At 33.6% G+C, this 20,071-nt stretch overlaps 2 protein-coding genes across 2 annotated transcripts; both read left to right on the top strand.

Annotated features, from left to right (window-relative positions):
- The first annotated feature begins 4,747 nt into the window (after window positions 1–4,747).
- Window positions 4,748–11,630, top strand: LOC139904255 (syntaxin-32-like). Its single transcript, XM_071886201.1, has 5 exons — window positions 4,748–5,235; window positions 6,330–6,580; window positions 10,360–10,532; window positions 10,815–11,015; window positions 11,248–11,630. Exons 1-5 carry the CDS (start codon window positions 5,004–5,006, stop codon window positions 11,405–11,407), a joined length of 1,017 nt encoding a protein of 338 aa, XP_071742302.1. The 5' UTR covers window positions 4,748–5,003; the 3' UTR covers window positions 11,408–11,630.
- Window positions 11,631–12,228: 598 nt separating this feature from the next.
- LOC139843133 (protein FAR1-RELATED SEQUENCE 11-like) lies at window positions 12,229–13,544 on the top strand. Its single transcript, XM_071833206.1, has 2 exons — window positions 12,229–13,095; window positions 13,164–13,544. Exons 1-2 carry the CDS (start codon window positions 12,229–12,231, stop codon window positions 13,542–13,544), a joined length of 1,248 nt encoding a protein of 415 aa, XP_071689307.1.
- The last annotated feature ends 6,527 nt before the right edge of the window (window positions 13,545–20,071 follow it).

Genomic DNA, 20,071 nt, shown 5'->3' with positions numbered 1-20,071 from the left:
GGAACGAGAAGATTAGATGAAGAAGAAATACCCGCACTTATTTCCAGAAGATACGTCAACACCTCCAACTGCTTAAAATTTCGGGACGAAATTTATTTAACGGGTAGGTACTGTAGTGACCCGAACTTTTCCATGTTTATATATATTAAATGAATTGGTTATTTACATGATTAAGTGTTTCTAACATGTTAAGAAATTAAACTTGTTAAGACTTGATTAATTGAAATAGGTTTCTTGTAGTCAATTGACCACCCAAGTTGACCGGTGATTCACAAACGTTAAAACTTGTAAAAACTATATGATGACATATATATGGATATATATATATATAGTTAACATGATATTATGATAAGTAAGTTTATCATTATGTATATTAACAATGAACTACATATGTAAAAACAAGACTACTAACTTAATGATTTCGAAACGAGACATATATGTAACGATTATCGTTGTAATGACATTTAAATGTATATATATCATATTAAGATATATTAATATATCATAATATCATGATAATATAATAATTTAACATCTCATTAGATATAATAAACATTGGGTTAACAACATTTAACAAGATCGTTAACCTAAAGGTTTCAAATCAACATTTACATGTAACGACTAACGATGACTTAACGACTCAGTTAAAATGTATATACATGTAGTGTTTTAATATGTATTCATACACTTTTGAAAGACTTCAAGACACTTATCAAAAATACTTCTACTTAACAAAAATGCTTACAATTACATCCTCGTTCAGTTTCATCAACAATTCTACTCGTATGCACCAGTATTCGTACTCGTACAATACACAACTTTTAGATGTATGTACTATTGGTATATACACTCCAATGACCAGCTCTTAGCAGCTCATGTGAGTCACCTAACATATGTGAGAATCATCATTTGGCAACTAGCATGAAATATCTCATAAAATTACAAAAATATTAGTAATCATTCATGACTTATTTACATGTAAACAAAATTACACATCCTTTATATCTAATCCATATACCAACGACCAAAAACACCTACAAACACTTTCATTCTTCAATTTTCTTCTTCTAATTGATCTCTCTCAAGTTCTATCTTCAAGTTCTAAGTGTTCTTCATAAATTCTGTAGGTTCTAGTTTCATAAAATCAAGAATACTTCCAAGTTTGCTAGCTTACTTCCAATCTTGTAAAGTGATCATCCAACCTCAAGAAATATTTCTTATTTACAGTAATATATCTTTCTAATACAAGGTAATACTCATATTCAAACTTTGATTCAATTTCTATAACTATAACAATCTTATTTCGAGTGAAAATCTTACTTGAACTTGTTTTTGTGTCATGATTCTGCTTCAAGAACTTTCAAGCCATCCAAGGATCCTTTGAAGCTAGATCTATTTTTCTCATTTACAGTAGGTTTATCCACAAAACCTGAGGTAGTAATGATGTTCATAACATCATTCGATTCATATATATAAAAATACCTTATTCGAAGGTTTAAACTTGAAATCACTAGAACATAGTTTAGTTAATTCTAAACTTGTTCGTAAACAAAAGTTAAACCTTCTAACTTGACTTTTAAAATCAACTAAACACATGTTCTATATCTATATGATATGCTAACTTAATGATTTAAAACCTGAAAACACGAAAAACACCGTAAAACCGGATATACGCCGTCGTAGTAACACCGCGGGCTGTTTTGGGTTAGTTAATTAAAAACTATGATAAACTTTGATTTAAAAGTTGTTCTTCTGGGAAAATGATTTTTCTTATGAACATGAAACTATATCCAAAAATCATGGTTAAACTCAAAGTGGAAGTATGTTTTTCAAAATGGTCATCAAGACGTCGTTCTTTCGACTGAAATGACTACCTCTTACAAAAATGACTTGTAACTTATATCTCCGACTATAAACCTATACTTTTTCTATTTAGATTCATAAAATAGAGTTCAATATGAAACCATAGCAATTTGATTCACTCAAAACGGATTTAAAACGAAGAAGTTATGGGTAAAACAAGATTGGATATTTTTTTGATTGTTGTAGCTACGGGAAATATTGTAACAATTCTATACAAATCATATCCTAGCTATACAGGGTTGAGGTTGATTCCAAATATGTAATCTTGGGATACCATAGACACGTATGCAAATGTTTTGACATATCATATCGAACCATGTATATATATTATTTGGAATGACCATAGACACTCTATATGCAGTAATGTTTGAGTTAGCTATACATGGTTGAGGTTGATTCCAAATATATATATATACTTTGAGTTGTGATCTAGCCTGAGACGTGTATGTACTGGGTCATGGATTGGGTCAAGATAATATATATCAATTTATTTCTGTACATCTAACTATGGACAACTAGTTGTAGGTCACTAACGAGGACAGCTGACTGAATAAACTTAAAACAGCAAAACGTATTAAAAATGTTGTAAATATATTTTGATCATACTTTGATATATATGTACATATTTGTTATAGGTTCGTGAATCGGCCAGTGGCCAAGTCTTACTTCCCGACGAAGTAAAAATCTGTGAAAGTGAGTTATAGTCCCACTTTTAAAATCTAATATTTTGGGATGAGAATACATGCAGTTTTATAAATGTTTTACAAAATAGACACAAGTAAATGAAACTACATTCTATGGCTGGATTATTAAACCGAATATGCCCCTTTTTAGTCTGGTAATCTAAGAATTAGGGAACAGACACCCTAATTGACGCGAATCCTAAAGATAGATCTATCGGGCCCAACGAGCCTCATCCAAAGTACCGGATGCTTTAGTACTTCGATTTCATCATGTTCGATGGGAGTCCCGGAATGATAGGGGATATTCTATATTCATCTTGTTAAGGTCGGTTACCAGGTGTTCACCATATGAATGATTTTTATCTCTATGTATGGGATGTATATTGAAATATGAAATCTTGTGGTCTATTATTACGATTTGATAAATATATAGGTTAAACCTATAACTCACCAACATTTTTTGTTGACGTTTAAAGCATGTTTATTCTTAGGTGATTATTAAGAGCTTCCGCTGTTGCATGCTATTATATGGACAAGATTTGGTGTCAGCATGCTTGTATAATATTGTTTAAAACTGCATTCGAGATTTATTTTGTTGTAACATATTAATATTTGTAAACCAATATGTATTGGTAGTGTGTAAGTGTGATATTTGTTAGATTATCATTTTTGGATAATCTAAGTGGTGACTTTTTAACCTTGTTGATAAAATAAAGGTTATGGTTTGTTTTAAAAACGAATGCAGTCTTTGAAAAACGTCTCATATAGAGGTCAAAACCTCGCAACGAAATCAATTAATATGGAACGTTTATAATCAATATGAACGGGACATTTCATAGAGTAATAGCATTTTAATTTAGGGTTACAGCCACAGGTTGATTGTCGTTTTAATTGGTCAAACAACGTAATTTGGCGAGGCTCTTAATATATAATGGTTAATGTTAATTGTTTTTTTTTTACTCTACAGATTTTATTAAATCTTATATGCTGTTGATCAGATATTTTTACTGCAGCCTGTTTGATTTCATGAAAACGTATAAAATAATACTTTGTATCTTATTACGTCTGTAATCCTGCAACATTAGATTGTAACTGTTACACAAAGAACATAAAAGATAAATAAATCTGAAACTTTCTTAATATACATTGTTTAAAATGTTTTTAAGTGAGATTTTAGCGGGAATCTAAATGCTAAACTCATTTAGTTTAATGACTTGTGGAACCATAGAGTCCGACTAAGAAACTCGTCAGCTGAACATTTCATCAAACACTTAAAATGTATATTAAACAATCCACATCCAATCATAAGAGATAATATTGATTGTCATTTTATTTTAAAAGTGTAAATTAAAATATAAATTTAGAATTAGTTTTCTTCTGCCTAGCTTTTATACCTTCTCGTACTCAATTCAAAATAATTGATTAAAATAATTCAAAATTATTTAATTTTAATAATTCAAAATAAAATTAAATAATTTTGAATTATTTTAATTAATTATTTTGAATTAAGTACAAGAAGGTATAAAAGCTGAAACTAAATTTAAATTTATATTATAATTTTAAAATAAAATGACAACCAATATTATTTCTTATGATTGGATATGGATTGTTCAATATGGATTTTAAGTGTTTGATGAAATGTTCAGCTGATAAGTTTTTTAGTCAGACTCTGTGGTTCCACGGGTAATTAAACTAAATGATTTTAGCGTTTACGTTCACTTAATACGTAAAACATATCATTATACTGTATCGTTTAAACAAACCCGTAATTTCACGAGTCATTTCACTGGTTATAATCTTAAATTTTTTGATGAAAATACAGAACGCAAATTAGATGTAGCAGTGCTTCAGTGGTACCCGTCACTTATGATCCCTGGGCCCACAGGAGGGCCTTATTGAATACAGATAGGTGCAGGTTCGATTCTCGGCCTGCAACTTCCTGTTCGGTATTGAGGGGGAGGTGCTTTACACGGCTTATTTAGCCCTAGCGGGGTGGGTGGTATGAGTGACATAGTCACACGGAGTCAGGGTTTCTCCGCCAGAATAAACCTTTTGAATTAGATGTCTACCAATATATAATATAATCTCAAAATTATTTGGTAGCCTCGGGTGAAAAGAAGACCCGCAACATTCAAATACACGGAGAGAATTACTTGTCGGTTTCCATCTATCCGGATCTACAACGTTTTTACAATACAAATACAGATCAATTTATTAGAGATCTGAACTTTTTTTTTTATAAGAAATATAAAAATAAAATTCAGATCATTCTAGGGTTTTTAATTCAATTCAATTCAATTAACAGTCAAACATCACAATCAGCGAATTTCATATATACTAATTATAGCTATTTCCAATTCTCCCTGAAATCACTCACCTAGAATCAAATCCCCCTTTTATTCGAACCAATACATATACATACAGACATTATTATACATCAATCAACAATTATATACGATGAATATGAAATTGGCGCAAGGTTCGTCGTATAGAGATCGAACAAATGAATTTTCTAGCATAACTGAAAGGCTACGGAAATCGTTACCGTCGGTTAACGGTGTGGTGACGGCGACTAACGGTGGAGTTAGGGTTTCGAAAGCTGCGTTTCAGACTAAATTCAATGAAAGAGCTTCAAATATTGGATATAGAATTCATCATACGTCACAGAAGCTAGCTAAACTTGCAAAATGTGAGTTATATAATGCCTGATTAGCCATGATTTTGAATGTTTACTTATGTATCAATCTAGAAGTACTGATATCTATAGACGTTCGAATATGTAAGGGTTAAAGTAACATGTTAAGCTGTCTGATTGTAACTACTAAATTCTGAAGCTATTGATCAATTTGTTTCATTAGACTCGAAAACAAAGTTGTAGGATTTGGATGATTCGTTTGGCCTACATTAATACAAATAGTGCTTAAGATGAATGAATATCACGTAAGACGACTTGATGAAGAGTTCAAATGATGATTGTCGTTTTGTCACAGTGCATGATGATGACTTTGTAGCGAACATATAATTATTTGGTTAGTGTAGATATCATGTTTGAACTATCACGTCTTTATGTATCAATTAGCGTTGTTAAAGGTGTTACTTATCTAACCTTGACCTTTCAATTAATTCTCTCGGCGAACATGACGTGTTTATGAATTATTATGTACTGTTTTCTTTGGAGCGTATTGATCTTTCATTGTAGGAGACACTATTGTAGGAGACACTAACACTGGGATTTGTTTGTAGTGGTATTACGATTAGAAACCCTTATTACTAGCCGTTACGGAATGAATTCTACGTAGTCTCATCAAGATTCTTTTTTATCAGAGTTTCATTATGTAATCAGAAGGAAATATTTGTAATTATTACAATCCATGTTTAACCTAGCCTAACATAACCCAATGTCAACTATTAGTCTATTAGGCTGTGTCATTTCAAAAGATAAATAATTATAGGATATATTGCCTGATGTTTTTCTGTCAATATGAATATGATTACACTTATGTTTTTGGTGGCCATATAGCAGAATAAATAGCAAGATATTTGGTATCTGTGTGTCAGGGTTAACCGTTATCAGTATATATATCTACGTTTATAGAAACTCAGTCATGTATAACTTAATTATTTGTGATGAAAACAGTCTCTCTCATCAAGCCACATAGTAGAATATAGAATAGTATGTTTATATGGATGTTGCTTTTCTCGAAGTTAATCTCCATTATCTTAGTGTATAAAATCATTAAATCAGAAGCAAAAATATGACCTGATCTCCTTTTGTTCTTCCAGTGGCAAAAAGGACATCTGTTTTTGACGATCCAACAGTGGAGATTCAAGAATTGACAGCTGTCATCAAGCAGGACATTACTGCTCTTAATGCAGATGTAGTGGATTTGCAGGTTGTTTGCAATTCACAGAATGAAAGTGAAAATATCTCCAGTGACACAACTACACACTCAGCTACAGTTGTTGATAATCTGAAGAATCGCCTGATGGGGGCCACAAAGGAGTTCAAGGAAGTCCTTACTATGAGAACAGAGGTATAGATTTCTTGCATATCACGTCTAATTGTTTTAAAAACTAGTGGTGGCAGAATGGAATGTTTTACTAAAACGAAATTAACGGTTGGGTTCACCCAAGCATGTTAATTTTCAAAATTATACATATCCATATGATTATAATATTTGTGCTTTCTTATAATAGTAATACTATGACTATGATACTATGATGTATGTTTATAAATAAAATGATTTTGGAGGTAATGCTGTAAAATGCACATGTTGATACTTTTCTTGTTCAACTCATCTTCTTTTAAGATAGTTTTGACCTGCTAGAGATCAAACAGGCAGCCATAACCCACATCAATCCAATTAGGGGTGTTCATCGGTTAGGTTTTCGGTTTTTCAGATTATTCGGTTTTCACACTGTTAAAATCAAAACCGAAAACCAAACCAAAACCGAATTTAGATATCAAAACCGAAACCAAAACCAAACCGAATTCAAATTCGGTTTTCGGTTTGGTTTCGGTTAAAACCAATTCAACTTTCAATATCAATTTTTTAATTTTTCCTTGCGAGATGAACAAAAATATATCATACTAAACTAATATATATAATCGAACGTATATATACAAATTTACAATATACAATAAGTTTATATTAGTGTCTTTATATTAACTTATAAAATATTATATTACATTGAATCGTGATCATGGATAGTAAATAGGACTGAATCTAATTTCGTGTTAATTTCGTTTATTTGTAGATATAGTCGTTAGAATCCTGTTGTAACTTCATGTAGCATCCCCTTTTTCTTAAAGGAAGATGCAGAGGTGATCTCTTGGTTTTAATGAAAATGGTTTACTTTTTAAAAAAAAGAAGACTTTTTTGTTCCGTTGGTCGTTCAATTATACACAAAATTGCAATCCGAGTCCCTCAAGTTTTTTTTTTTGGATTTTCGAGTCCTTAAAATTGCAAAATTTTGCAATCCGAGTCCCTCCGTCTAACTTCCATCTAAATTGGCCGTTAGCCTTTGACATGTGCCATGCATGTGAGGGTAAAATCGTCTTTTTACTCTTTTCTTCGACTTTTTTGCTTCGTTAGTCCTTCGTTTATACATAAAATTGCAATCCGAGTCCCTCAACTTTTTAATTCGAATTTTTATCTTTTTTTTTTCTTCTTTAATTCATACTTTTTATATTAATGGTTTACAATTAGTATTTTGTATCAAAATCTGATGAAAAATTATTTTTATAATTTTTAAAGTCGAATTTGTATTTATTAACAATTAAAAATTAAAAATTAAAATTTAACAATATTATATCTATACGGTTTAGTTATTAGTTAATAATTACAAATATTGAGAATTAATTTATCAAAGTTTTATATCAGTTTAATAACATATTTATAAGTATTTTTCTGATCAAAATTTAATTTATATAATTATATTACAATTTATTAATTATTATTATTATTTATTAACCGAAACTAGGATAAATTCAGAATAAATAGTTAAAAATCGATTTTTATTATCATTAACTGATGAAAATTTGTAATATAATAGATCTGATGAAAACATAATTTTTATAAATTTATTTGATCAATTAAATAATTATTATGTATTTATTATTAAATCGGCTAGTATATATATAATGAAAAATCTATATAAATTGTTGTAAACCTTTAAAACAGTAAAAATAAATTTTTACAGAATGTAATTAACTTATAATAATTATTAGAATCGAAAATATAATTTATATATTATTTGGAATATTTATTCTTTATTTAGGTGGACGTCTGGTAAAACCATGTTAAATATGATTCCAAATGGTGTGTTTAGGGAAAACCTTGGAGTCAGAAGCATCACCGACAAGCATCGCCGCCGCCGCCGCCGCTACTACAAATTTTCATGGGTGTGGGAGGGTGGGTGGGGGTGGGGTGTGTGTGTGAGTGCGTCTCGCATCGTTCGGTGCATCTTGGGGCTATTAGGACGGAGGACGACCTTCTTTGCTTTTGAGCTTCGTTGGTTTTCTTTTAGTTGTGTGGCTTCGGGGATGTCTACCGTAAAAGTGCATGAGTGGTGTTTGGTTTTGTTCTAGGTGGTTGGCTCTTTGCGTGCGCAACAACTCCCACCTGGCATGCCTCTCGAGTTTTGTTTGCAAGGTCTTTTGGCTCTACTATTCGAGGCAACAACAAGCGTCGATTTTGTGGCGTCTTGAATGCCGCTTAGAGCCTAAATTAATTTTTCAGGCAGGTTTAAATACCCATGAAAATTTGATTTCTACCATTTTCATGGCGTATCTTTTCTACTTTTACTTTTTATTTATTTATTTATCCTTATTTATTTCTATTTTTTTATTTTTTTTATTTTTTTTATTTTTATTTTATTTTATTTTATTATTATTATTATTATTAATTTTTTTTATTTTTTTATATAGAGGCCGGAGGTCCGCACGGAAGCAATCTCTCTACTCTGGGGTAGGGAGAGGGATGACTTTCTCTTCATGTGGGTAGAGAATTTTTCTCGACTCGTGGATAGAGAAACGACTTCTCCTCTATTCTAGGATAGAGGAAGGATTGTTTACATCTCACCTCCCCCATACCTCGCATATGCGGGATTGGGTATTGTTGTTGTTGTTGTTGTTATTCTTTATTTAGTTATATACCGAAATTGTTTAAGTATTAGATAAATCGAATAAAAATAAATTTTACGGATAAACCACCTAGGAAAAAAATTGCTTCCTGATTTCGAATCCGAATGAACTTCAGATCTGTCGATGATGATTTGACGATGATTCGATGAAGATGATGACGACGGTGAACAAACAAGATGACGAAGAACATGAACTAACAAGCGTTTTAAATCCGACAAACCCTACCCATTCCTTGACGGCGATGCGAAGCGCCGGAGAAAGTTAGAAGAAGAAGATGAGAGATGATGATGATAAAAAGTCGAATCAAAGATAAAAAGTATGAATTAAAGATTAAAAAAAAGATAAAAATTCGAATTAAAAAGTTGAGGGACTCGGATTGCAATTTTGTGTATAAACGAAGGACCAACGAAGCAAAAAAGTAAAGACGATTTTACCCTCACATGCATGGCACATGTCAAAGGTTAACGGCCAATTTAGACGGAGGGACTCGGATTGCAAAATTTTGCAATTTTAAGGACTTGAAAATCCAAAAAAAAAAACTTGAGGGACTCGGATTGCAATTTCGTGTATAATTGAAGGACCAACGGAGCAAAAAAGTCAAAAAAAAAAAAACTATAAACAAACTCAATAACCTAGAGAAAATCGATTTGAATAGCTTACATGTATAAGAATTAATGTGGAGATAAAGAAATTAAAAAATATATGATTTAATAATATAAATATGATTTCAAATCCGAGTAAACAAACTTTGACTTGAAAAGGTAAATTATCTACTCAAATTATATATCTAACACATATATACAATAATATTAATAACTAAATATATTTATTCAATAATATCGAAATTGAATTCGTTTTTTATTCGGTTTTCGGTTAACCAAATGCAGAAATTTCAAAACCAAAAACTGAACCGAAAAACCAAATTTTAATGCGGTTTTCGGTTTCGCTCGATTCGAAAACCATTTTATAAATTCGGTTTGGATTTTTTTGGATTGGTTTCGATTTGATTTTCGGTTTAAACGGCTTTGACCAAACCGATGAACACCCCTAAATCCAATCATTAGTAAATTCGTTGAAAGTGTCAGAGCCTTAATCATAATTAAATTCTTGATATAAACATTTTTATTTTGACTTACATTGGTCAAAATTGTGGTATTGTTACTGCAGAACTTGAAGGTTCATGAAAATAGGAGACAGCTGTTTTCTGCAAGTAATTCGAAAGAGGCTGCCAATCCATTTGCCCGACAACGCCCCTTAGCTAACAAGTCATCAGCTAATGCTATAACTGCACCTCCTCCATGGGTTAACAACACCTCAACTTCATCTCATCTATTCCCCACGTAAGGACAAGATGATTTTTTGTGCGTATTATTGTATTATTGTGAATCTGATCATATGTGTCGTTTAGACGACAGTTATTTATCTGGTCCAATAAAACATGACTTATAAGAAATATTCGCGTTTCTTATTTACCCCTTTTTAAAAGAATAAACATTGTTGATAATACCATACGAGGGTTGATCATTACATTCAGAAATATTATATACTTGATTGTCTTGTTAGCTTAACCAAGAACCTTGGAATTTTTTTAGTAACCCCTATGTTATGTTTTTGACTTTTAGGAAGCAGGCAGATGGAGAATCTCAACCATTATTACACCAGCAACAAAATCAACAGCAACAACAAATGGTACCATTACAAGATACTTACATGCAGAGCCGAGCTGAGGCTCTTCACAACGTTGAGTCAACCATTCATGAGTTGGGCACGATTTTCACACAATTGGCAACCATGGTTTCTCAACAAGGAGAGCTTGCAATAAGGTTAGTTCGGATACCACTGTTTTCAAATCAAGTATAAAATATTTTCACTTTGGAAGATGCACAAAGTATAGAGGACCAAACTTACTTGATATAATACCTTAATACTTCTCATAGACTTTTAAACTTACTTGATATAACTTAATATTTCTGTTTATGTTCCTCTTAATGTTCTCACATCAATAAATAATAATTTGAGTGATAATAATATAATAATTCACTAATTGTTCAACAGGATCGATGAGAACATGGAAGATACACTTGCAAATGTAGAAGGGGCACAAGGACAACTAATGAGGTACCTCAATGGTATCTCATCCAACCGGTGGCTTATGATAAAAATATTCTTTGTACTAATCGTATTCCTAATGATCTTCCTATTTTTCGTGGCCTAATAATATGTGAATTTTGATCTAAACGATTTCTAGTTCAGAGCACATACTTGCAAAGTCATTGTCGACGTCTCAGACAGTTATTGTTAATTGCACCTTACTCATTGATAGTTGTAAACTATAGTCCAACAATAGATAAATGTCTGGTGCAGTGGTGCATATGATTTTACTGTAACTGTTTGGGTTTACCCAAAAAGTATGAGTGTTTTAGGCATCTAATACTTTTTATTTAGAGTTTTTCTAATTGTAGCCTTTAGAGCTATCCTTAAGGTTAACTTCCAACTACCAATAAATAAATAGAAAATAGAAAATCATAATAAAATCACACACGTATTTGTTAACTGTTTCTAGTCAAAGTGCTTTTAACAATTGGATTTCCCCCCATTTTTCCTTTATTAAAAGCAAAAAGGAGAAAACGTGTCTGTACTTTTTCATTCACAATTTGCAGATAACTCAAAGTATATAAGTTAAAAATCAAGACCAACTTCATTCTTCATTCACTTTCAAGAGGTAATTGAGTTCAATAAAGTTCGATTTGCATAGTATCATATGGATTAATATATGTTAATGTAAACGGAATGTATATTATGAGTTTTAACTTTTTAATATGGATATGTATATTACTGTTCGCAATTACATATGGATTGATACATTACATTCATCCATTTCATTTTTTATTTTTAACTTTTATTCCTTTTCAATTACTGTATGATACGGCTTGCTTTATTTTTGTAATGGTAGTTTTTGGGTTATGAGTTGTTGGCATCCACTTAATGATATTTAACACAGGTATACTATGTTAGATTTAAACCTTCCTCCTATCGATGAAGATGTTGAATTATCCATTGGCCAATCACAAATTAACGAACCTTTCGTTGGGCAAACCTTTTCTACATTTCAAGAAGCATTTGTTATGTATGAAAGTTGTGCCAAGCAAAACGGTTTTGTTGTGCGTAAAGATAGATCTGACAGAAGAAAAAAATAGGACAGTACGACGTGATATTTACTGTCATCGTGGAGGGAAAAAACAGTTAAAATCAAAGCATCATAGAAAAAGAGAGTCAATTAGATGTGGATGTAATGCTCATATGCGCCTTACTTTTAAAAGAAGCTATGATATATTTCCCGAAGAATGGCATATTACAAAATTCGTGAAGGAACATAATCATGAATTATTATCTCCGGAAGCAATGCGTTTTCTTCCCGTCAACCGTATTATCACTCCCGAGGATGAACAACAGATATTGTTATACAAAGAAGCTGGACTTAAAGTTCAACAAATAGTTCGAGTCATGGAGCTTCAAAAACAAGTAAAACATGGAGATCTTTCTTTCCTTGAAAAAGATGTTCATAACTTATTTGCTAAAGTGAGTAGATTGCATGGAGCTAGTGATGCAGTGGACCTAATTGAGTACATGGAAAATTCAAAACTACAAGATAAGAATTTTCAGTATGTTTACACGTTAGATGCAGAAAAGAGGTTAGAAAACTTGTTTTGGTGTCATCCACAAAGTTATGAATGGTATGAAAAGTATGGTGATGTAGTTGTATTTGATACCACTTACAAAGTTAATGCCTATGAGATGCCTTGTGCACTTTTTGTTGGAGTTAATAATTATGGCAAGACCGTATTGTTCGGAAGTGCACTTCTTCGGAACGAGACCACAAATACATTTAGGTGGTTAATGAAGGTATATCTTTAACATACATATGTAATTTATACGTTATGTTTTCTTACTAACTTATATTATATATGCAGACTTTTGTAACTACAATGAAAAAGCCATCAAAAACAATCATCACGGATCAAGATAGGTGGATGTCTGAAGCAATTGCGATTGAAATGCCAACTACAAAACATAGCTATTGCATATGGCATATCTCTTCTAAATTCAGTTGTTGGTTTACTGCACTTCTTCGTACCGAATATCAAAATTGGTGTCATGATTTTTATATCCTCTATAGGATGAATTCGGTCGAAGAGTTTGAGCACAATTGGTTTCTAATAGTTAAAAAGTATAATTTGGAGAATAATAAGCATGTGCAAGGTTTGTACGAATTACGAAAGTCTTGGGTTTTAACAATTATTGTATGTCTTCCTGTTGTTTTAACAATTAGTAGGGAGTATCTGTTTATGTAATTATGTTGGTATTCTTATTGAATTATTGTTGGTCTTTTCAAGTGAAAAATATAAGGAACATAAATTGTGTCTTCGAGTTTAAAATCAAAAAGTAGCCTTACTTTATCCATTTAGATGTGGATGCAGTAAAGTCTGGCTTCAATGAAATGAAAGTAGTAATACTCCCTCCTTTTCAAGTAATACATCTCTAATTTACTAATTAATTTAATTGTGTACATCGTATAATTAAGTGAATTTAATGTTTTCTGCTAAAATAATGGAAGATAAATGCATTGACTTTTTATGATATATATGAACGTGGGTTGCAGTTTTATGTCAAAAATTTTGCAAATAAATTAAACAGTTGAATATAGGAGCAGTTACTAAAATTTAGTTGGAAGTTATACCCTTAAGGATAGCCATAAGGGCTACCATTAGAAAAACTCTTTTATTTATAAAGCGTTTTTACTTGGTGACTCAACTTTTATTTTTTATTTAAAAAAAAAAAAAAAAACTAAACTTACTTGTTGCCCTTGTTACACTGATAAATATTGTTGCATTTTGTTTTTTATGAATTCTTTTTATTCCTTTCAAATTCAGATATATGGATAGATTACTGGTCGAGGATAACATGTTAAAAAAACTTCACATATCCAGTGCCTCGTGCTTTCTCAAAGATTGTTTAGTCTTTTTATGGTAGTTGTTTATTGAAACAGATTTACTTCGTTCGTTTTAATTTGTAAACGTAATTCTTTTGTTGCTAGTTTTTTTAGAACCCTAAATTGATTCCCAAATCAGGGTTACAAATGAAAAGGAATGAAGTAAATCTATTTTAATAATAGATTGCTCACGTGAAAAGACTAAACAGTCCTTGTGTGCACGTGAAGTAGACTAACGTTGGGAACTGACGTATGTTATCTTTAGGATGCAACGTTTTTAAACATTAGGGTCATATACATCAACAACAAATACTACTTTAAGTTCATCCATGAAAATTTGAGCAAATATTAGAGACTCATGCCGTAATTTTGTTAAAATAAGTATCCTTATTCAAAACCTCAATTATTACATCTCTTCTCTTCGACACCTGGGAACGCTTCGTTCTTATATAAATAAATGTTCTTTTAACAGCGAGATTGGAGTAACTGACGGGAATCATCAATGGAGTTCTCATCACCTGATCATATCCGTTCCACGTGTCAACGATGTTCCCGGAGTAGGTTTTTTGCCCTACTCCCGAAGTAGTCATTTTGGAGGGGAGAAATTGGGATGGTTCGGGGTGCTTTGTCGTTGAATTTCCAACACTGTGCTTCGTTTCCATCTCAGCTTGTCTTCTCAAGTAAAATCTTCTCCTTAATGATAATGAACGGACTAAGGCGTTTTCCTACGATACCGGTGGGCTTATATCTTTCGTTTTTTTAGCTGTTAGATCTTGTTTTATCGTTTTTATAGTTGTAATTTTCTCGTTTTGATAGAACATGTCGCTTGCAAATGTCTTTATTTTCAATATATAATAAAGTTTGTTTGCTGTTAAAAAAAAAGATGTTCTACCAAACAAGCTGTCATAGGACATGCTCATACAGCGATGCCTCCAGAGGGCTCCATAACCAACTGTAAAGCAAATTATTACGAAATTTTCAGGTGAGACTCGAACTCGATACCTGACGACACAAGTGGCGGTTACATTGACATTTTAACTCAAATGACGGAAAATCAAAAGTTTCTTTAGTTTTAGTTTGAGTATCTTTGTGACGACCCGGAAATTTTCGACCAAATTTAAACTTAATCTTTATATAATTCCGACTTGATAAGCAATGAATTTTAATAAATCTTGAACCTTTGGAAAGAGTTTTACACAAGCTTTTGGTCACCCTTTTATTCCGACGATTCACGAACGTCATAACTTGATTTAATTGTTTAATTGTTTAATTATTGTGTATATACATTGTAAGACCCAAATATTTATTGTACATAATGTATTTATGGTGTACGATGCGTGTATGAAGTGTACGACGCATGTACGTGTTGCTTGATCGAACGTCGAGGGAAACTGGACGTGTCTGAGGTGACAAAGGGTGTACGTATCTTTTCAACCCCAAATAAAGTTTGTGTTGATGTTTCAAAGCCTTATCATTGGAAAGGAAATCTTATTACGTTTCTAACGATATTTGATTCATCGAAAACGGAGCTACGGTCAAAAAGTTATGACCAAAACAAGTTTATGAAAACTGACCTGTAGGTTGGAGCGGCGCTCCACATTTTGGCGCGGCGCGCCGATCCCGTCTGATGCAATTTTCAGCCTTTTTAAAAGGTTTAAATGAGGGGTACTTTGGTCTTTTCATTTAGGATCGGTTTAGGGTCACCAAAACTGATCTAGAACTCCATTGGAGCTCATTTCTCACCCACACAAACACTCTCATCCATATTTAGAGAGAGAGGAAGAGTTCTAGAGTGAGAGAGCTTGATTTGGAGAAGGAGGAGTCGAATTCTAGCCAAAGCTCGGGTTTTAAAGTTGTTCATCTCGCTCCTAGCTACGTTTTGGTAGTATTGGTAAGTCCTAACTCCGAATTTCATTTGTTAGATTTGATATTCAAGTTAGGGTTTGAGATTGTTGTTGTAAAACCCATTTGGTTGATGAAGAGGGTTTATGGAAACTTGCTACTTTGATATTTGGCTGGTTTTGGGTTGGTTAATGATTTAACCATGTTTAAGACTTGTAAATGGTGTATAATCACTAGTGTTAGTGATTATTGGTGTTTTGGAAACCATTAGGGTTCTTATGGTTGACTAATTTTGACTAGAGTCAAAATTAGGGTTTGTTGATGATTATGACTCAATTGCCGATTTAATAAGGTTTATAAACTTAAAATGGATTAAGTTGAAGCATAGAACAAAGTTAAATATGTTTTAGTGTCAAAACTTGCTAATGGCGTGATATTGACTTCTTATGGGTCAAATTAGGGTTTAAGTGTCATTTTGGGCAAGATAGGTGTTTAACACCTATGTTTGGGTTTGATTGGCATATTAGGACCATTCTCACTTGTGTAAGTGATTATTGGTTAGTTTGGGCGTGATTTTGTGCTTGGAAGTGCATTTGGGTCGAAATTGCACTAGTAGTCAATTTGGGTTGATTTGTATATCCACCCTAATTGTGTTACTTGTTATGTGATAAATGGAATAGGTACATTCCATCGGCGATTGCGGATTATTTGGTGGCATCCATCAAGACTTCAAGGTGAGTGTTAATATCCTATGTGCATATGTATGTGTAGGATGGGTGCGGGTCGGGTGAAGTGATTCTCGGCTATAGAGCTCACTTCACATATAGGTGGATTTGATGGACTTGTGTATGGGTCCAATTGGCACAGTTGTGCATTTTGGTTGACCACCTTTGGCGAAGTACACACTTTGGGTGTACGTTATCACACGTGGTTGTGAGTGGAATAAGTATACATGTATGTATATAATGTATTTATTTGTAGGAACGGATATGTGTTGTCCAAGTTAGTGATATATGTCGTTGTACACTAACGGCCTTTATGAACGGATGTATGTGGTCCGAGTTAGCGATATATGTGTTGTATGCTAACGGTTTATTGTATGGATATGTGTTGTCCAAGTTAGTGATATATGCGTTGTACACTAACGGTTTTATGAATGGATATATGTTGTCCAATTCAGTGTTATATGTGTTGTACACTAATGATTTATGAATGGATATGTGTTGTCCAATTTAGTGTTATATGTGTTGTACACTAACGATTTTATAAACGGATATGTGTTGTCCAAGGGTTAGTGATATATGTGTTGTACACTAACGGTTTTATGAACACCGATGGGAAATTTGAGTACCATTCCTTTTTACGATTGGTTAACCTTGGGCGTTTATATATTGTTGTGTATATATATATATATATATATATATATATATATATATATATATATATATATATATATATATATATATATATATATATATATATATATATATATATATATATTGACGTATTGTTGTGATGTAGCTAACCCTCCGGGTGTAGCTTATTTGGCGTTGTTCACATCATCGTTGGTGAAATTATATTTTGTGGATATCTTTAGCTTGTTGCTTAGTGATTATACGGTATGCTTAGCTTAGCTTGCCTTTATGCTTGGATGCTCCGGTATGCGGTATTTTGATTATTTGTGTGGCGTGTCCATTTTATGCATATATATGTATGTACTATATTCTCACTCACTAAGCGTTAGCTTACCCTCTCGTTGTTTACATTTTTATAGATTTGCTTGAATGCGGTGGCTCGGGTAAGCGTGAGAACTAGTGGCTCGCGTAGTAGCTTTAGAAGGCTTGCTTTTGGATTAATTAGGATTGGGTAGCTTATCCCCAATCGCCATGCTCGGTCTTTATTTTGTATTACAAATCATGTGATTGAAAACTTGTATTTTCGTATGAAAGTCGTAAAACGGCCGATGTGGGTTCGGCCTCGTAAAACTTATTTTATGAATGGAACGTGTTAGTTTTTCATATATGAATAGGTTGTGAAAAGCGTTTTGTCTAAACACGTCGGGAAGTGGTCAAACATTTTCGCATTTCATGACTTTTTGGACAGGCCAGTTTGGCGCGCCGCGCGGCCATATGGCGAGCCGCGCCATATGCTGTTCCAGCAAAAAAAATTTTTTTTTGATATTTCCGCGTGATCGTTTGTATTACGGGTTGGGTTGTTACAAGTGGTATCAGAGCATGGTCTAAGGGATTTAGGTGACTTGAGATAGGTGCCTAGACTTAGACTTTTGTGTGTGCTTAATTTGTTGCGGGACTTGTAGGATTACGGGTCGAAATGGGTTTAGTTAGTGCCTTGTTTATAGGTTGACTAACGTTTATATTAGTAATGCGGATATTATTAATATATGATTGTGTTGTGATGATAATTCTCGGGTGTGTTTATATCGCGTAGAATTTCGTTTGTGTTTGTTTATAACATCGAGCGAGACGGTCGTTGTACTAACAAGTCGATACGGCGTGTGTGCGTAATAAGGACTTGCAAACCTTATTACGGATGCAAATCGTGTCTAGCAAGTGATGTACGGCGAGTGTTTAGCAAGATGGGGGCGGTATTGTGTGTGTGCTTTATACGTTCGTGGTCTAATCGCTTTGCATTCCTTAGAATGGCAACGGGAAATGGGATTGAGATGAACGACGTGGAGTTTAACGCTGGAGTTGCGGCCGCCGTTGCGGAGCAAATGAGTGCGTTTCGAGAAGAAATGGATAGGAAGTATTCCGAACTTCAAGGTAGTAGTGGAATGGAGCGTTGTCTTAAGAACTTCATGAGGACTAAACCCCGATGTATGACAGGAAACCGGATCCTTTGATAAGCACAACTTGGATCTCGGATGTCGAAGGGTGTTTTCGTACTATTGAATGCCCTCCCGAGAAGAGGGCAAGACTCGCTACTAGTTTGTTGCGGGGTAGGGCGAAGGATTGGTTGGATGGTAAGATTGATCTTGTCGGTGGTGAACCGTTTATGGCGTTATCATGGGACGAGTTTAAGAAGGAATTCTTCGAGGAGTTCCGAACTTCAGCCGATTTGTCGGAAATGTGTAATGAGTTGCGAAAATTGCAACAGGGTTCTATGGATTTGAATACTCTCAAGACGACCTTTATGGCGAAGGCTCGTCTTTGCCCGGAGTATTTGGGGAATGATCGTTTGTTGATGGGGGATTTTTATCGGATCTTGAATGACGACTTGAAGAGTAAAATTAGCCGGGGTCAAGTGAAATCGTTTGCAGAATTATTTGACTTGGCTAGAGGTTTCGAGTCGTATTCACGATCGAAGAGGTGTGAACCTTCAAGTGAGAGAAGGGTTGTTTCGTATGGTGCTCCAAGTAAGAGGACTAAGAGTCCGTGCGTGAGCACGGGTGGTACGCGGACGAGTATATTGGATTCTAGTGCGCCTAGATGTTACAATTGTGGCGTGAGGGGTCACAAGTCTTGGGAATGTTCGGTACCAAAGAGTGATGGCATGGTGTGCTTCAATTGCCAAGAAGAAGGACATCGTAAGTCGGAATGTCCCAAGTTAGAAGGGACGGGTGCGGCAAGGAGACGTTAAGGTACGTTTCGTTTTAATAAATATGTCCTTTGATTATTTATTAAGTGCCGTTGAATTTGAGTTTGTAAAATGCCTTGTGTTGTGCATATTGTTATTATGGGTGACGTTCCTAATGGAAGTACCCTATGGTGATGTTTTGATTAATGGGCGAAGGGCGTAAGACTTTGTGCAACCAAGCATTCCTTAGTATTTGGAAATGTTTCTACCAAGCCATGGAAATGGGTTTTGGTGTTCAATTGTTAAGCGCGTGTTCGCTCTCGTGTTGAAGTTGATGAACCATGAGGTTCGACGGGTGGGATGAAACCCGAGAAATCGAGTGTTTTGGACCTCGATGTATGTTGGTAAAGGAGTCTACGTGACGTGACATTAGGTGCCTCTTTCATACCTACTAGCGCGGTGTTCGACTCCGTTTGTGTTGCGGTTACATTGTACTTAGGGTACTGAAGT

Source organism: Rutidosis leptorrhynchoides, chromosome 4 (assembly GCF_046630445.1).
Source record: "Rutidosis leptorrhynchoides isolate AG116_Rl617_1_P2 chromosome 4, CSIRO_AGI_Rlap_v1, whole genome shotgun sequence".
Classification (NCBI taxonomy): Eukaryota; Viridiplantae; Streptophyta; class Magnoliopsida; order Asterales; family Asteraceae; genus Rutidosis; species Rutidosis leptorrhynchoides.
Note: the sequence above shows the minus strand (reverse complement) of the source record. Positions and strands in the feature narration are given on the sequence as shown.